The sequence below is a fragment of the Schistocerca cancellata genome, chromosome 3, assembly GCF_023864275.1.
Source record: "Schistocerca cancellata isolate TAMUIC-IGC-003103 chromosome 3, iqSchCanc2.1, whole genome shotgun sequence".
Taxonomy (NCBI): Eukaryota; Metazoa; Arthropoda; class Insecta; order Orthoptera; family Acrididae; genus Schistocerca; species Schistocerca cancellata.
The window spans coordinates 547,924,171-547,943,808 of record NC_064628.1 but is presented as its reverse complement, the minus strand read 5'-3'; the positions used below and the strand labels follow the sequence as shown (position 1 = coordinate 547,943,808).

General features: G+C 40.1%; 1 protein-coding gene across 2 annotated transcripts in view; it reads left to right on the top strand.

The window, feature by feature from the left end:
• The window catches only part of LOC126175389 (2-oxoisovalerate dehydrogenase subunit beta, mitochondrial), a 421,798-nt gene that overhangs the window by 381,188 nt on the left and 20,972 nt on the right, over positions 1–19,638 (top strand). For both annotated transcript variants that reach the window (XM_049922170.1, XM_049922171.1), the window contains one exon: positions 9,781–9,952. In XM_049922170.1, coding sequence (XP_049778127.1) covers positions 9,781–9,952 — 172 coding nt within the window. The remainder of the gene's footprint in view (positions 1–9,780; positions 9,953–19,638) is intronic.

Below are 19,638 nucleotides of genomic sequence, written 5' to 3'. Positions count from 1 at the left end.
CAAAGGTCTCTTTAATTTTCCTGTAGGCAGTATGTATCTTACCCCTCGTGAGATAAACCTCTACATCCTTACATTTGTCCTCTAGCCATCCCTGCAGTTCCTGTCGATCTCATTTTTGAGACGTTTGTATTCCTTTTTGCCTGCTTCACTTACTGCATTTTTGTATTTTGTCCTTTCATCAATTAAATTCAGTATCTCTTCTGTTACCCAAGGATTTCTACTAGCCCTCGTCTTTTTACCTACTTGATCATCTGCTGCCTTCACTATTTCATTCCTCAAAGCTACCCACTCTTCTTCTACTGTATTTCTTTCCCCCAATCCTATCAATTGTTCCCTTATGCTCTCCCTGAAACTCTGTACAACCTCTGGTTTAGTCGTTTATCCAGGTCCCATCTCCTTAAATTCCCACCTTTTTGCAGTTTCTTCAGTTTTAATCTACAGTTGATAACCAATTAATTGTGGTCAGAGTCCACATGTGCCTCTGGTAATGTCTTGCAGTTTAAAATCTGGTTCCTAAATCTCTGTCTTACTATTATACAATCTGTCTGAAACCTTCTAGTATCTCCAGGGTTCTTCCATGTATACAACCTTCTTTCATGATTCTTGAACCAAGTGTTAGCCATGATTAAGTTATGCTCTGTGCAAAATTCTACCAGGCGGCTTCCTCTTGCATTTCTTAGCCCCAATCCATATTCACCTACTATTTTTCCTTCTCTCCCTTTTCCTACTGTCGAATTCCAGTCACCCATGACTATTAAATTTTCGTCTCCCTTCACTACCTGAATAATTTCTTTTATCTCATCATACGTTTCATCAATTTCTTCATCATCTGCAGAGCTAGTTGGCATTGTACTACTGTAGTAGGCGTGGGCTTTGTGTCTATCTTGGCTACAATAATGCGTTCACTATGCTGTTTGTAGTAGCTTACCCGCACTCCTATTTTTTTTACTCATTATTAAATCTACTCCTGCATTACACCTATTTGATTTTGTATTTATAACCCTGTATTCACCTGACCAAAAGTCTTGTTCCTCCTGCCACCGAACTTCAGTAATTCCCTCTGTTTCTAACTTTAACCTATCCATTTCCCTTTTTAAATTTTCAAACCTACCTGCCCGATTAAGGGATCTGACATTCCACGCTCCGATCCGTAGAATGCCAGTTTTCTTTCTCCTGATACCGACGTCCTCTTGAGTAGTCCCCATCTGGAGATCCAAATGGAGGACTATTTTACCTCCGGAATATTTTACCCAAGAGGATGCCATCATCATTTAATCATACAGTAAAGCTACATTAAGCAGGTATCTACTGTGAAAGAGACAAAGAATTATTAAAGTTCTGTGAATTGATTTTTGTGGAAGTCTTGGATTTAAATAAGGAGTATTGACTTTTTTTTTAACAATGCCATGCCACTTCAGCTGCCCAGGCTTGTTTAAATTTATTGACACTGATGCTGGAATGACTACGTCTGACTATTGTCTGCTTGTGTCTGTGTATGTGCGGATGGATATGTGTGTGTGTGCGAGTGTATACCTGTCCTTTTTTCCCCCTAAGGTAAGTCTTTCCGCTCCCGGGATTGGAATGACTCCTTACCCTCTCCCTTAAAACCCACATCCTTTCATCTTTCCCTCTCCTTCCCTCTTTCCTGACGAAGCAACCAGGGGTTGCGAAAGCTCAAATTTTGTATGTATGTTTGTGTTTGTTTGTATGTCTATCGACCTGCCAGCGCTTTTGTTTGGTAAGTCTCATCATCTTTGTTTTTAGATATATTTTTCCCACGTGGAATGTTTCCCTCTATTATATTCTTCACTAATTCTCATTGATAACATTGTTGATCAAGTGAGGTGGCACAGTGATTAGCACACTGGACTCGCAATCAGGAGAGTGATCTGCGTTCGGCCATCGCGATTTACGTTTTCCTTGATTTCCGTAAATCGCTTAAGGCAAATTCTGGGATAGTTTGTTTGAAAGATCTTTTTCCCCCCTCTAAGTAGGGACATTCACACTGATGGCAGGCTTAGAATGGGCAAAACAAATTGTGGATAAAGTGGTTGGAGGAAGGGAATACGTCCAGCGGGAATTAAGAGGTCAGTGATTACTATGTAAAAGCACTACTAGTTGATAGTGTAAGCTGCTACTGATGATGCTACATATCGTAGGATGATTCTAAATAGCAATGTTTGTGATTTGAAACAAAGAGACTGAGAAATTAACTTCCATATTAAATATATGTTGTTGCATTTATTGCGTCACATCTGTGACAACTTTGGACGATGGAAGATATCTGTGAAATAAAACGAGTACACAGGCTTAAGGTAAGATTACTTTAACATTTATTTATATTGATTGCTTCTGACAATGAGAAAACTCTAATTTCTTATAAGTGCTGAATGGTTTTGGGTGAACTTAATTTCAATGATTTTTGATATTTCATCAAAAGCAATCAAATTTTTCATTAATAACGTTCCAACACAGTAGTACTTATATTCTTTGGATTTTTGTGTTCCAAATGTTATGTTGGACATGGAATGCCAGATTTAGGTGTGAAACATGAACTATTATTAATTGATTTCAAGGAAATATTTATTTGCCAATCACATGTGCTTCACGGTTACAGACCTCATATAGCATGTAGTTTAGCTATAAGTTAAACATTCAGAATTATAGAAACTCTTCCAATATTCATAATTTCACATTAGAGTGGTGTTGAACCTTCCAGACATAAAATGTGTATCAAAATGGAGCTTGAGGCCAACTGTCTGCTGTGTCGAGGGACCGATGACCGCATCAGTTTGGTCCCATAAGACCTTACCACAAATTTCCAAAAATTTCTGCTGTGTCGATTTAGTGGTGAGTGAACCTTGATGGAAGTTTACTTGTATGACCTGGAGATAGAGGTTTCAAGAAAAGGAGGTCAGTTAATGTTGTAAGATAGCAACGGTCAGTACATTAATTAAAGTTGGAGAACAGGAAAAGGAATTAGCTGTGGCTTTATCATTAGAACCATCCCAGCATTTGGCCGAACTGATCTAAAAAACTTGAAGGAAATTTATACCCAAATAAGGGTTATTATCTGCAAGCCTTTTTTCCTATAAAAGTCCAGTCTCTTAGCAACTGCAACATCTAGCTCAGACCCAGATTCAAGCCCACCTACAACATGTTTCAGTAGTAAATTTTTTTTTTCATTAAAGGCAGTGAATTAAAATTTTATTTCTTTTGGCCAACAGAGGAGTCGAAACATAAGATGTACTGATTTCCTCCAGTAAGATATAATCTTCATGAGCATTTACTGAGGCAACTAGTATAGGCTATACTCTGTGAAAGATTTTTAACTCCTGAAAAAAAAAAAAAAAAAAAAAAAAAAAACTTTTATTTTCTAGATCAAATCAATTATTGTGAAGTTTCCAGATTCCCAAACTTGTCAGGCCAATATATTAATTGAAAATTTCTATTTTTTGAGGACATATTGAGGAACATTCACAGCTATGAGGTCACTAGAAATTGCGAGAAAATCATGTTTATTGAATTCTGGAAGTTCATGCAAGTGCCATAAAGGCTGTGGAAAATGGTTCACTGAATGGTTCTTGTTTGCTATCCAATTTTATTGGTTTTGACTAATGTTTGGTGTTGCAAACCAGTTTCAAGTCCAACCTCACAGATCTAGGTTTTTTGAACCATCATGATCAGTTTATTACTGTTTTCATATTTACCACCTAGGCTCACGAAAAAACTTCAGTTCCTCTTTTTTCATTGTTGTTTATAGTTTTTAAGTACTCCTTCATCTTCTCCCCATGTTATCTTTTCCTTTCTTCTGTCCATGTTGTTCCCGATTTCTTATTTCTTCTATATTGAAGGTTTCTAAATTTAGTATTTTATTCTTAAAAAGGTTTCTGTCTGTTATTTCTGATTCTTTGATATCGTTTCTTTCTAGTTCTTTCCTTATGTCTGTAATCCGTGCTATTGTCAATTTCTTCTTCCAGAAATACAGGAATATTTGTGTCGTGAGCCTGTTCTCATTCATTCAGTAGAGGTTTCCAAAAAATATTGATCTTCTTTTCAACCATTACTTCTGATATTTTCTGTATATTTTTATAGATCTCCTCATTAGTTCTCATTTTGCATTTTGGAGCCATCTGTAGTTTGTAATAATGCAAACTATTATTATTTTTTTTATTATAGCCCAGCTTAGGTAATATCAAACTAAGAAATATGTACTTAAATATGAAACCAAAATTGTTGAAATATATAAACAAACATATAAGAAGCAGTTATATGTAAAAAAAACTTCCCCCCCCCCTGGAAAAGTGTAAGTTCACAGATAGACTAGTCGACTATCTGCATTAATTCTTAATCCGTTCACCTCTGTTACAAAGAACTGAAGTATAAGTGTCTCCTATTCAAGTATGTAAGTCACACTGTAACAGACTGCACAGTTAATTATAATATATAAAGTGTGCAACTTTGCTTCCATAATTTTTTTCCCCAACATTTGAGGCTTTAATGAAACAAATTGGTTACACATGTATCATTCAAAGTATTTTCCATCACTGGTCACTACTTTCTCCCGTCTTTCGGGCAGTGTACGAAACCTGTGTCGAAAAAATTGTTCATCTTTTGAAGCAATCCATGAATCGATCCAATTTGTGACTTCTTCATGAGATAGGAAGTGTTGGTCAGCCAAGCCATGTGCCACTGATCTAAAAAGATGATAATCAGAGGGAGCAATGTCTGGAGAATATGGCGGGTGGGGTATGACTTCCCATTTTAACATTTCCAAGTAAATTTTGACCTCTTTTGCAACGTGGGGTCAAGTGTTGTCATGCTGCAAAATCACTTTATCGTGCCTCTTGCTGTACTGAGGCTGTTTGTCTTTTAATGCTCTGCTCAAACACATTAATTGTGTTCAATAACGAGCACCTGTGATTGTTTCACTTGGTTTTAACACCTCATAGTACACGACACTGAGCTGGTCCCACCAAATGCATAACATGATCTGGGAGCCATGAATATTCGGTTTGGCCGTCGACGTGAGAGCATGGCCGGGATATCCTCATGATTTTTTGCATTTTGGGTTATCGTAATGAACCCATTTTTGTCCCCAGTCACAATGCGATGCAGAAATCCCTTCCGGTTTTGCTTCTGAAGCAACTGTTCACAAACGCCATTCAACGTCTCTTGGTTTCAGCTCACACGGGACCCAAGTTCTTTCTGAATCATGCCCATAGCCTTGAGATGATTTGAAATGGCTTGCTGTGTCACACCCACTAATCATGCCAATTCTTCTTGAGTTTGATGCGAGTCTTCACTCAGCAATGTCTCCAATTCTGCATCTTTGAAAACATTCTCTCTTCCACCACTATGCTGGTCTACGACGTTAAAATCACCGTTCTTGAAGCATTGAAACCACTCGAGACACATTCTGTCACTAATAGCGTCCTTACCATACCTACTTTAGAGCATTCGATGAGACTCGGCCGCTGTTTTCTTCATATTGAAATAAAACAGTAACACCTCCCGCAAATGACGAGAATTAGGCTCGTAAACTGACATTTTCAATCCAAAACAACTTTATGATGCAGAGACAAATCGACTAATGTTTGAATGAGCTTATGTTGACTGAGGTCCAAGCTAACTGCCTGACGTCTGCTATCTGTTTCTTTCGACCGCTACTTACCGTTGTTGCCACCTATCGGCAAACGGCGGAAGCAAAGTTGTACACCTTGTAGTTTTCCAAATGTTCTGTTACCATACATGGTCTTTGTCCGATAGTACAGTGCAACCTTGTATAATTTGTCCCAGAATCTTACTCATAGTGTGAAACATTCATTAAGTGAAACAATTTATACTATATAAATTAATATAAAATACAGTAATGTGCTCCACGCAGAAAAAGTACTAGAAGTTTTATCCTGTTCATGCCATTTATTCAAAGAAAATTATATGTACAATATTAAGTACTCTATTTATTATTCACGATACACAACTAATTCTTTTTGGCCAGGAAGCTATCTATAGTCATTTGTTTCTGCCAACAATTCAAGACTTGGCGAAAATGCGACATAGCATTATCATCAAATAAATTTGCAGCGCACATTGCCACTGCTATATCAGAGTGATGATTTTCAATGTACAGTCCAACTGATTTCCATGCATTCAGCATTTCTCTTATTGCGCCAGAAGATTTCTGCTTTGCTATCCTCCTCCTCTGAAGAATACCTCTCCACAACTTCTGCTGTTAAATGTACTGTAACTCCATAAGCTCTTCAGTGATCATTTCTTGGTTGTGATCTTTCACAAGCTCATCGATATCATTGTTATCCACTTCTAGTCCCATGCTTTGTCTTTGTCAAAGACACAATCTTGTTGGCTAGGGGCTCCATAGGTACTAACTCAAATGCCTGAGTGTCACATTCAACAATGCACTCCAGCAAAAGCTTCTTCCAAGCAGAAGTGAGAGTTATCTTGGTAATCCCTTCCCATGCCTTTTTGATCATCTTGATGCAGACAACAATGTTGAAGTGATATTTCTGAAATTCTTCAAGGAGGTGGTCTTGTAGGCCTGAAGAATGGGCAGGAGCGTTGTCCATGACAAGCAAGTCATGGAGTGGCAGATTCATCTCAAGCAAATATTTTCTCACCAAAGAACCAAGCACTTCATTGATCCAATCATAAAAAATCTTCTGTACTTTACACTTCTTGAAGGCTTGTAGAGTTTCTGAATGATAAACAAGCAGCAGTTGATAATTTTCAAATTGCCACTTGCATTGGCACGGAATAGCAGTGTGGGACGGTCTTTCATTGGCTTGTAACCAAGCAATGCATTCTCCTCTGCTGTTATAAAGGTATGCTTCGACATCTTTTTCCAGAATAGACCTGTCTCGTCGCAATTAAAACCTGTTGTGGCAGATAACCCACAGAATCTACGAGCATCTTGAAGTTGCTGATGAAGTTCTCTGCTGCCTTTGTGTCAGAGCTGGCTGCTTCGCTGTGCCTCACAGCACTATGCATGCTGGTTCTTCCTTAAATTTCTTGAACCACCCACAGCTTCCCTTAAACACCTCTTTGGCCACTGATGATCCTGGCATCTTCTTAACGAGGTCAGTGAAAATCATTCTTGCCTTCTCACAAATGATGTTAATAGTGTCGCCTTACAATTGCTATTCATTTATAAGGAGCAACCTCTCGACATTGTCCAGAATATGAAACCGTCGTTTAGATACTCTTGTCACACTCTGTGAAGCATCTATCTCCTTAACCTTGTCCTTGTTCTTAAGGGTAGTGCAAATAGTTGATGTAGACAGATTGTTTGTGCATGCTAAATCAGCAACACTCACACCACGTTCATGATTTTCAATGATTTTAAGTTTCATTCCTAATGTCATTTTCTTTCTCTTGTGGTTGTCTTCTTGCAGCTTTATTTTTTGGACATTACTAAACAAAAAAAAAAAGACATTGTGTGAACACAAGTTTAGAAAACTTTGTGATCACAAGCTGCATGAAGACAGTAGCAGGAAGAGCGCTAAACCCAGACTGCAGTACATACTAAAGACATTTTCCATGTACCGCTGCTAATATATTGTTCAACATTTCACCCACTGTGCATGAATGGCTGGTGACATCACACTAAATTTTCATCACTCATTAAACGAGTCCTTTTTTTACAGTTTGTTTTGTTCGTTATGCAAATTGTGTGTTACGGGAGATGCTTGTTAAGCAAGGTTCCACTGTATATTTCTATAAGTAGAGAAAGATCACTCAACTTTGTAAGAAGTCAATGGCGCATATTTATACAGAGAGATTATGCTAGGAGTAATATTCTCAGTGGGTTTTGTACACCACCCACTTTACCTGGAATAACACAGACCTGAACTGCATCTTCTGTTATTCTCACAGTCTCTCGGAGAGGCATACTTGAAGCCTCCAGTTTCTTGATAGTGTCTGTAAACCAGCTGAAGTGACTTTTGACGTATGAAACTGAACTGAGTGCTTCAGAACTGTTGAATGCTGACAAGGATTCACTCACAGACAGTGCAGGATCAGAAGTAGTGTTCTCCATCATTGACTTCACAGCTTCGAAGTGCTTATGGTAGAAAATCACAGTTTCAATCCATGTTGTGCACCTTCTTGTCAATGACTCAGGAGGCAGAGGTACATCATATAGTCGCTCCTTGTAGCATTTTACACGAAAAGGACATTTCAGGAAAACCTTCATTGCTGATATGTATCTTCTGGGAATAGATGTTTAACTCTCCTTGTCATTCGTTGGACTGCATGAGCCATGCTTGTAACATGCATTAAGTTCGGATAAAATGTATTAAATGATTTCCTTGCTTTCACCATGTATGGAACTAATCTGTGTACATAAATATGTCCATTGATGCCATCTGATCATAGTACTGAAAGTCCATGATTAATGAATCTAGCAATTATTGTACTATTTGTTGCCTCCAAATTTGTTTTACAATAAATTAAATAGGATTTAGATGCAGCCTCAGAGTCCAACTCACTCACAGTTAGATTAGTGATGACATGGCCTATCGTTACATCAGCAGAAATCCGTATAGGTGATGTACCAACGTCAGCCCAATTGTTTTCTAATATGTCAGCATAGCAGGAATCTAGATAATTCTTTATGAGAGTGGACTCATCAGGAATGTTACAGTTGCAATATTTCTGTAAGAAATGTTTAAATTCAGATGCCCGAAGTTTGTTTCAGGGTATGTTCCCTGCCCAGTACAAAACACAGTTCTTTGTAAAATTCACTGTTAGATGATATAGGCTGCCCCTGCAACTGTGTTAAGTGGAATCTGTTTCTTTGAAGAATTCCGTTGTTTACACCTAATATGTAGATTACTTTGTAAATGTTGTTTAATTTGAAATTTCATTGTACATCCTCCACGTTTATCACAAGTTTGACAGAGAACTTTGTCATCATCAGTGGGTAAAGCACTGTCAGTAGAAATCCATGTTTGATGACAATGAAAACGCAATCGGAGCTATGGTTAATTTACATGCAAATAATGACTGTCACACATTGTGAAGTGTTGAGAGCAAGAAAGGAAAGCAGGAAAGCATTTAAAACAATTCATTGTTGTCTGTATTGGACTGGTGCAATTTAGATTTGAGGTTATGGGATAGACGACAGTCTGAGAAACTCAATAATAAAACTTAATTTTTTCCTGTTTTGCTATGTAATGAAAATGTATAGGACTTATAAAATTTGTAATAAACCCACAATAATAATAAAATATGAAAAATTATGTAATATAGTGTGAAATATGTATTATATCTCAAAATATGTAACTTAAAACTTTGAAATAAGGATCCTTTCGGTATAATTCACCATAATTTTAGTCTTTCTTATAACTACATGTAAAGAAACAGAATATGTAATTACATAAAAGGCAGGCTCTATTTATTGTTATTATTATTACTATGGGTTGCCACTCAAATGTTGAGGTCAGGTTTAATCGTGTAGCAAAAAAGTTAGTTTAGTTGACATGTCCATATTATGTCAGTATCACATCGTAGAATACTGATCTATCCTCTGATAATGTGTAGAGTGTGAGCACACAGGAAATGAACTTAAGTTATCACAGAATCTGGCATGTCATGTCCTGTGCATATCTTCTCACATCTTACCCTATCCAAATTCCTTGCTTATGTGGGTATTGGGTGGACTAAATATCTCTCTCTCTCTGTCTCTCGCTCGCTCGCTTGCTCTGTCTGTCTGTCTGTCTGTCTCTCTCTCTCTTTTCACTTTCGTTCTCTTTCTGCTAGGTGGTGGTGCCACGGGGAGCAGCGAAGGCTAAAGGTTTGTTGGCGTCCTGCATAAGAGACAATGATCCATGCATCTTTCTGGAACCCAAGGTGCTATATCGGTCAGCAGTTGAAGATGTGCTGGTTGATGAGTACCTGCTTCCTCTGGGGAAGGCAGATATTGTGGTGGAAGGTTAGTTACTTGGGGATGGGGAATGATATGTCATCGTTGACACATATTTAAATATGTTTTTAGTTAATCCTTTACTTTCTCGTGATTGATGTGTTACATATCACATTGCCTAATTAAGTTGCTAAACAGAGCAGTATTCTAAGAAACTGTCATTTCATATAATCTTGGTACATTTTGTTTATTTGTTTAGGTAACACCTAATGATAGTTTCTGCTCATCATTGTAAAACTTAGTGATTCCTGCTCAAGATGGTATTGCAGTTGCGAAATCATCAATAAAAGTATTTGCAATTTGTATTTCACTTTGATCATTGCTTATTTTGTATATAAAGGTATGTAATTTCAAATGGATTGCCTCGAGACATATATTCAGTCTGGTGAACTCTTGAATGCAATTTAACCTCATCACGTTTACTCAAAATTTGTAGATCTATATTCAAGCATAAAATCAGCAACATTCTACAGCAGAAGAAAACTTATTACTTCTGAGTTTGACAACTGCTTCATAACATGTACCTCACTGACTCTGTTTGGAAATGAGTGCAATATCAAGCTCCTATGCACACCATTTTTTCCCCAAAAGGGAAATGTCAGCATCTAATCTTGTTATCTCCATTTAGTTGTTGTATAAAAAAATTATGCGTGTGTGTGATACAAAGAAATTAAAAATATAAATTGTTACTGAGTTTTCTGTCTTAATATTACTGCAGTTGAAGAATATTTTTTACCAGTCATGTTTTGCTTTTAATTATAAAGCATCTCCCATGATCATTTTGGTACCATATACATACAGGGGTTGGACAAAAATGTGGAAACACCAGAGAAGTGCATGCTTGGACATAAATGAATGTGCTAGCCAAGCCTGCAGGCTGCACTGCAGTATTTGACCAAAAACAGCCCATGCCCAGTGTCCTCAATCCGTTGCAAGTGTTCTGTGGAGTTGCAAGTGCATTATGTCAGAGCTAAGTGAATTCGAACATAGGAAAATTGTTGGTGCTCGTATGGTAGGTGCATCTGTAGCCAAGGTAGCCGAAGTGTTTGGTATTTCAAGAGGCACTGTATCAAAGATTTATACTATATCCCAAAAAGTGGAAAAACATCATCTGCAAAGTCACAACATGGACGAAATTGTGTTTCGTGTAATCATGCCAGATGGTCATTCAAGAAGACCATGATGAAAAATAAGAAGACAACAACTGCAAAAGTCACTGCAGAACTGAATGTCACACTTGCGAGCCTTTCAGCCCCAAAATAACATAAAGAGAGCTCCAGACGCAGGGAATTTCGTGGCAAGCTGGAGTTCCAACACCACTTACCAGTGTTGCAAATGTTTGTAACAGAAAAATGTGCTGTGGAAGTCATACAACCTGGACTATGGAGAAACATAAGAAATCAGTTCGGTTGGATGAGTCGTGTTTCACAGAAGGAATTTGCCTGGATGTGTCTGAAAGTTTCCGTCAGAGTCAATTATACTTCCTTCAAATACAATTTTTTTCCTCACTAGATGAATATGGGAAGAATTAATCAGTTGCCATGTTGTTGTTGTGGTCTTCAGTCCTGAGACTGGTTTGATGCAGCTCTCCATGCTACTCTATCCTGTGCAAGCTTCTTTATCTCCCAGTATCTACTGCAACCTACATCCTTCTGAATCTGCTTAGTGTATTCATCTCTTGGTCTCCCCCTACGATTTTTACCCTCCACGCTGCCCTCCAATACTAAATTGGTGATCCCTTGATGCCTCAGGACATGTCCTACCAACCGATCCCTTCTTCTAGTCAAGTTGTGCCACAAACTTCTCTTCTCCCCAAACCTGTTCAATACCTCCTCATTAGTTACGTGATCTACCCATCTAATCTTCAGCATTCTTCTGTAGCACCACATTTCGAAAGCTTCTATTCTCTTCTTGTCCAAACTAGTTATCGTCCATGTTTCACTTCCATACACGGCTACACTCCATACAAATACTTTCAGAAACGACTTCCTGACACTTAAATCTATACTCGATGTTAACAAATTCCTTTTCTTGAGAAACGCTTTCCTTGCCATTGCCAGTCTACATTTTATATCCTCTCTACTTCGACCATCATCGGTTATTTTACTCCCTAAATAGCAAAACTCCTTTACTACTTTAAGTGTCTCATTTCCTAATCTAATTCCCTCAGCATCACCCAACTTAATTTGACTACATTCCATTATCCTCGTTTTGCTTTTGTTGATGTTCATCTTATATCCTCCTTTCAAGACACTGTCCATTCCGTTCAACTGCTCTTCCAAGTCCTTTGCTGTCTCTGACAGAATTACAATGTCATCGGCGAACCTCAAAGTTTTTACTTCTTCTCCATGAATTTTAATACCTACTCCGAATTTTTCTTTTGTTTCCTTTACTGCTTGCTCAATATACAGATTGAATAACATCGGGGAGAGGCTACAACCCTGTCTTACTCCTTTCCCAACCACTGCTTCCCTTTCATGCCCCTCGACTCTTATAACTGCCATCTGGTTTCTGTACAAACTGTAAATAGCCTTTCGCTCCCTGTATTATACCCCTGCCACCTTTAGAATTTGAAAGAGAGTATTCCAGTCAACATTGTCAAAAGCTTTCTCTAAGTCTACAAATGCTAGAAACGTAGGTTTGCCTTTTCTTAATCTTTCTTCCAAGATAAGTCGTAAGGTCAGTATTGCCTCACGTGTTCCAACATTTCTACGGAATCCAAACTGATCTTCCCCGAGGTCGGCTTCTACCAGTTTTTCCATTCGTCTGTAAAGAATTCGCGTTAGTATTTTGCAGCTGTGACTTATTAAACTGATAGTTCGGTAATTTTCACATCTGTCAACACCTGCTTTCTTTGGGATTGGAATTATTATATTCTTCTTGAAGTCTGAGGGTATTTCGCCTGTCTCATACATCGTGCTCACCAGATGGTAGAGTTTTGTCATGACTGGCTCTCCCGAGGCCATCAGTAGTTCAAATGGAATGTTGTCTACTCCCGGGGCCTTGTTTCGACTCAGCTCTTTCAGTGCTCTGTCAAACTCTTCACGCAGTATCTTATCTCCCATTTCGTCTTCATCTACATCCTCTTCCATTTCCATAATATTGTCCTCAAGTACATCGCCCTTGTATAAACCCTCTATATACTCCTTCCACCTTTCTGCCTTCCCTTCTTTGCTTAGAACTGGGTTGCCATCTGAGCTCTTGATATTCATACAAGTGGTTCTCTTCTCTCCAAAGGTCTCTTTAATTTTCCTGTAGGCAGTATCTATCTTACCCCTAGTGAGACAAGCCTCTACATCCTTACATTTGTCCTCTAGCCATCCCTGCTTAGCCATTTTGCACTTCCTGTCAATATCATTTTTGAGACGTCTGTATTCCTTTTTGCCTGCTTCATTTACTGCATTTTTGTATTTTCTCCTTTCATCAATTAAATTCAATATTTCTTCTGTTACCCAAGGATTTCTACCTACTTGATCCTCTGCTGCCTTCACTACTTCATCCCTCAGAGCTACCCATTCTTCTTCTACTGTATTTCTTTCCCCCATTCCTGTCAATTGTTCCCTTATGCTCTCCCTGAAACTCTCTACAACCTCTGGTTCTTTCAGTTTATCCAGGTCCCATCTCCTTAAATTCCCACCTTTTTGCAGTTTCTTCAGTTTCAATCTACAGTTCATAACCAATAGATTGTGGTCAGAATCCACATCTGCCCCAGGAAATGTCTTACAATTTAAAACCTGGTTCCTAAATCTCTGTCTTACCATTATATAATCTATCTGATACCTACTAGTATCTCCAGGATTCTTCCAGGTATACAACCTTCTTTTATGATTCTTGAACCAAGTGTTGGCTATGATTAAGTTATGCTCTGTGCAAAATTCTACAAGGCGGCTTCCTCTTTCATTCCTTCCCCCCAATCCATATTCACCTACTATGTTTCCTTCTCTCCCTTTTCCTACTGACGAATTCCAGTCACCCATGACTATTAAATTTTCGTCTCCTTTCACTACCTGAATAATTTCTTTAATCTCGTCATACATTTCATCTATTTCTTCATCATCTGCAGAGGTAGTTGGCATATAAACTTGTACTACTGTAGTAGGCATGGGCTTTGTGTCTATCTTGGCCACAATAATGCGTTCACTATGCTGTTTGTAGTAGCTAACCCGCACTCCTATTTTTTTATTCATTATTAAACCTACTCCTGCATTACCCCTATTTGATTTTGTATTTATAACCCTGTAATCACCTGACCAAAAGTCTTGTTCCTCCTGCCACCGAACTTCACTAAATCCCACTATATCTAACTTTAACCTATCCATTTCCCTTTTTAAATTTTCTAACCTACCTGCCCGATTAAGGGATCTGACATTCCACGCTCCGATCCGTAGAACGCCAGTTTTCTTTCTCCTGATAATGACGTCCTCCTGAGTAGTCCCCACCCGGAGATCCGAATGGGGGACTATTTTACCTCCGGAATATTTTACCCAAGAGGACGCCATCATCATTTAATCATACAGTAGAGCTGCATGTCCTCGGGAAAAATTACGGCTGTAGTTTCCCCTTGCTTTCAGCCGTTCGCAGTACCAGCACAGCAAGGCCGTTTTGGTTAATGTTACAAGGCCAGATCAGTCAATCATCCAGACTGTTGCCCCTGCAACTACTGAAAAGGCTGCTGCCCCTCTTCAGGAACCACATGTTTGTCTGGCCTCTCAACAGATACCCTTCCGTTGTGGTTGCACCTACGGTACGGCCATCTGTATCGCTGAGGCACGCAAGCCTCCCCACCAGCGGCAAGGTCCATGGTTCATGGGGGCATTCTAATCTGTTACTCTCTGCATAACAAAAGTTTACAGAATTAGTTCGTTACCATCACTACAGCCCATTTGCCATCCGCTACTTGATAAATAACTCGTCTTTCAGAAGTAATTACATGATTGTGTGCCATTTGTCATAGCGTAGTTTCACTCTAAGTGACAAGTTATATTTTACCATAAATGTGTCTTACATAATTTCAGTACTTGTATTTATAAGGAGCAGTCTCATGGAAACAAGACAATTGGGAAAAATGTAAGTAAACTCTAAAGTAATCATTATAACTGTTGATACATTTATCCCATTGTGAGCGAAGACAGTCAGTGCCTTCATTGACAAATGTTTTTGGTTGCCTACAGAACGATGATGGTATCACAGAATATACTCTTTGTTTGATGTCACAGAATATACTCTTTGTTTGATGCAAATCGATGGTTACAGATGTCTTTCTTGGAGGATGTGTAAGGGCTTCCCAGCAAAACTTCTCCATTGTAGACAAAACAACCTTGGCAACTTGTGGGCAGGCCCACATCTTGCAGAAGTTTGGCTGGGAAGCCCATACACATCCTCCATACAGTCCACATCTCTCCCCATGTAATTCACATATTTTTGATGCCCCGAAGAAAGATTTTCATGGCCGTCAATTTACTTTGGACAAAGAACAGCATTCCTGGGTACAGTTATGGTTGCGTAGGCAATTGCAAACATTCTCCCATGAAGACATTGACTGCCTTGCAAGATAAATGTATTAACAGGTATGGCAGTTAATTTTGAGATAGTATATGGCTTAGTTACTTTTTCCATCTGTCTTATTTTCACTTGACTGCTCCTTATATTTGCAAATCTGTGTGAAGATTGAAAACATACAACATTTTATAAACATTATGGTGGCACCATTCCGCTAGACATGTTGTAAATCACCCGAGCTACAGGTGAAGATCAAGATATGTGGGAAATAGTTGCATAGACAAGATATCCTTCAGAAAGTCCCACAGGAAGAACTCACAGTGGGTTAAGTCAGGAGATCTAGGCAGGCATTACATTAGTGCATCCTCTGCATTCTAACCACCTCTGTGGGAAGCTGTGATTGAGATACTTCCACTTATCTCTGTGGTAGTAAGTCATACAGCCATTGTGCTGTCTTATCATCATCTTTCAGATGTAGTGTTAGCCAGTTTCCCAACACGCCATGGAAATCATTCCGATGATCGTAGGTTCTTGGTAGAAGAAGGGTTCATAATCCATTCTCTTTCAAAATGGTACAAGGACACATTATTTTTAGTTTAAACTAAATCATCATTCACGACAAGAGACTAGATTGGACAACGAAGAAAAAAAAAATCGGACTGTGGAAAAAATTAGGACTTTATACAGGCTCTGATGACAGAGCAGTTGAGCGCCCCACAAATCAAACTTCATCTGTCTGTTTTTTAACAAAGGTATAAAAATTTTAAACAGGAAAATAATTAATGTACTTTGCACCAATATACACTGTCCAGTCTCATTAATGTGACCACCTGTCAAAGGCCTGAATAACGACCTTCTGCAGCACAGACTGCTGTGGGACATGCAAGAAGAGTGTCAATGAGGTTCTGGAAGGTACCAACATGGATGTGGAGCCATGCTGACTCCAGTGCTGTGGTCAGCTGTGCTAGGTTTCTTGGTTCAGGATCCACATCACGTACAGCATGATTGAGGTGGTCCCACAGACTCTTGATTAGTTTTTAATCTGGATAGTTTGGTAGCCAAGGGATTATAGTTAACTGATGCTGGTGCTCTTCGAACCACACATGTACAGTGTGAGCTGTGTGGCATATTGCATCATCCTGCTGGTAGGTGCCATCGTGTTGATGGAAACCAAACTTCACGTAGGGGTGGACATGATCCCCAAGGATAGATGCATACTTCTGTTGATCCATTGTGCCTTCCAGAATGAAGAGATCACCAAGGGAATGTCGTCCGGCCTGGTCCCCATCCGACAATTGTTGCAATGTGTCTGTTTCATACATCTCACATCGTACACACCATTATTCATCTGGAAAGGCCACCAGTTGCGGTATTGGTGCGCAAATTCCAACCTTCATCTCACCTATGAACAGCAGTCAGCATTAGTGCACCACAGTTGCTCAGCATTGGTTTTGCCATGCATTGTATACTTGAAACATGGTGCCACTCGAATAGTTTAAAAACATAGCCTTTTTAGAAATGCTTCCATCTTTGGCCTGAAAGCTAATGATCATGCCCTTTTGGAACTTGGATAAATCACACACTCTTTCCACATTATGGTAATGACTGCCCTGTTTTCTGCCTCCCCTCCAACATGCATTATATACTCTCCACTGCTACTGCTGCCGCCTAAACCGAAAGTGGTATGTCACATCCAGGGAAGGTGTGACATATTACAAGAATCACTGAAGCTATGTTTTAAACTTCCCATTGATTTCTGTGCAGAAACTGAAACCTATATTTTGCCTTTGGGCAAAGATTATGATATAGATCAAGTTTCTAAATCTCATGTACCAGTCTTCTGAAACATTGACTACAAAGAGCAGTATATAAACTCAACTGTGCAATAGACTTGGGAGAACTGCTGATAAAGTTTGAGTTCAGTCTGAGTAGCCATAGTGAGTGCACCAACAGCTGTACCACACTCCACTGCTGAGCTGAGAAGGCATGCTCACACTGTGGTGTTCACAAACTTGTTGTTAATGCCATTCTTATGATGAAAGGAAAATTTGTCATTTTAGCACTGAAGTATGGGCGGAGGGAAGGGGCCAGATAAGGGAAAGCTGACTCAGTTAACCAGTTGTCGGTAGTGCTCCTCAACAAGCTTGCCGATTGACACAAGAAGACAGCTGATTGTACACATGTCCCTTCTGCACACACCCAGTGCAGAGGTGTAGGATGGAGAGAGCTGTACGACAAGATGGTTGACTGCTGCATGCTCGAATTCAGTGATCTGTTGACTCAGATGCCGTGCTCGAGCTGCAGGCAGTGAGTTGTTGTAATTCATGACATTAAAGTGTTACGGCTGCTCGCACCATGGCACCATCCATTAAGAACAACTCCCCACCAACGCAGTGAGAGAAGGCAACCTAGACATGCCTCTGGGAGTTGCCTTGGATTTGCGGCGAAAAGCTAATCTAGAAAGGGTTGCTATGTGCTTGCTTTGAAGATGTAACAATCAAGAGACACAACCAGACAATTAAGAAGAGACCACCACTGTTTACCATCATTGCTCAAACAGCAGGAAACTCTGACTAAATGTTCAAGCTGTGGAAGCTCCTGGGCTTCCTCATCAGAGTAGAAGTTTTCCCTCCAGACCTGGGTCCTAAACCTCAATCCTTCTGCCAAGGTAAGGGCCATGTGGCTAAGAAGTGTCACAGTGCACTAAGGTGTGTCAAGTGCTCACATGAGCACAATGGCCACACCTGTGACAGAAGAAAAGAAACGGCACAGAATTACACCTGCTGTAGTGGGCCATTTGTTGCCATCTGGCATGGCAGCCAGGCCTTCTTGGGCCACAAGCGAGTCTCAGACAAGAGACCATGGCTCCAGCGCAGAAGATATGCTGATGAAGTGGAAAATGGCAGCAGCCTATGGACTCGATAGACAGCACAACTGAGAAACAGGTCGACAACAGCAGTGCCTTCCACTGACCACAAACAGCTGGAATATCTCACCAGTAACAGTGGTGGGGAGGCCCAGTAGCAAGTAGCAAGGCGGCAGGCACTGCCTGTGTCCGACAAGCACACCACATTGTTTGCAATTGCTGAGAGGGTAACTGCGAGCTGCACAGCTGCCGTAGTGGGAGAAGGGGCTGCTTTCATAGATGCGCTGGGTGCAGAATGTAGGTGACCTGCTGGCAACTGTGTGCAGTACTTACACACAGTGTAGAACAGAAGGGGAGCCTTCCCCCACCACCACTCCATCCATAGAGTGGAAGGAGAGCGAGAGCACTGCCAACTAAGAGATGCTTGTCTTCATCTTTGCTGCCCAGCCAGTTATGAAGACACCAGCTGCCACAGTCGCCCCACTGTGGGAGGCTCAAATGGCGGCCAAAATCCATCAGTGGCAACAGGGCATGACGAGTGATGTCCACAGTGAAATACTGTGGGACATCGCACAGTTGCCTGTAGCGTCTGACAACTTCTCACAGAATATGTGACACAGGAAGAAGTAGCAGCTTAATGTCTCAGCAGACAGCGAAGTCGCACCAGTCAAGCTCTGCCACCACTATGGGGAGGAGGTGGGGAGGGGGAGGTGGAGGCATAGCTCGTAGCTGAGCCAAAGAGGGGCAATGCCAGAAAAGACACCGCAGTCAACCCGGGTCTGCTGCTGTGCTTAGGAAAGTCAGATAAGAGCTCAGCAAGAGGTATACATAATGCTGCATGGCTCTGTCGCAGTGATTTGACTGACATCTTTGTGATGAACATGAGCAATGACAATAGTAAAAATCAGTTTCATGATACCAGGATGATCTGTCGCAGGTGGCAAGCAAGTTGACCAACTGCCCTTAATGCTCATCCTGACTGTAGCAGAGGTTTTTTTCTCATGCTATTTGCCATGGCACTTACTCCCTCTCTGCTCGTAACCCATTATCCTTCAAACATTTCTATCTGCTATCTTTCGATGGGCTTGAATCAGTGGGTGATGTGAACCAGATGTATATAGAACATCACAGACCTACATCCAGTGACCGACCAATCAGTTGAAATACTAACCCATTGCAGAAGTGACGTAGTCACCATTCTAGTGCTGTTGTCACCATTACTGCACTGTTATAGTGCAGGCATGGAGGGGCTCCCATCTTTGGAAGAAGGAGAAGAAGAAATAAAAGGAAGTTTGTTAACATGCTCCACTGTTTCCTCCCTTTATTTTGG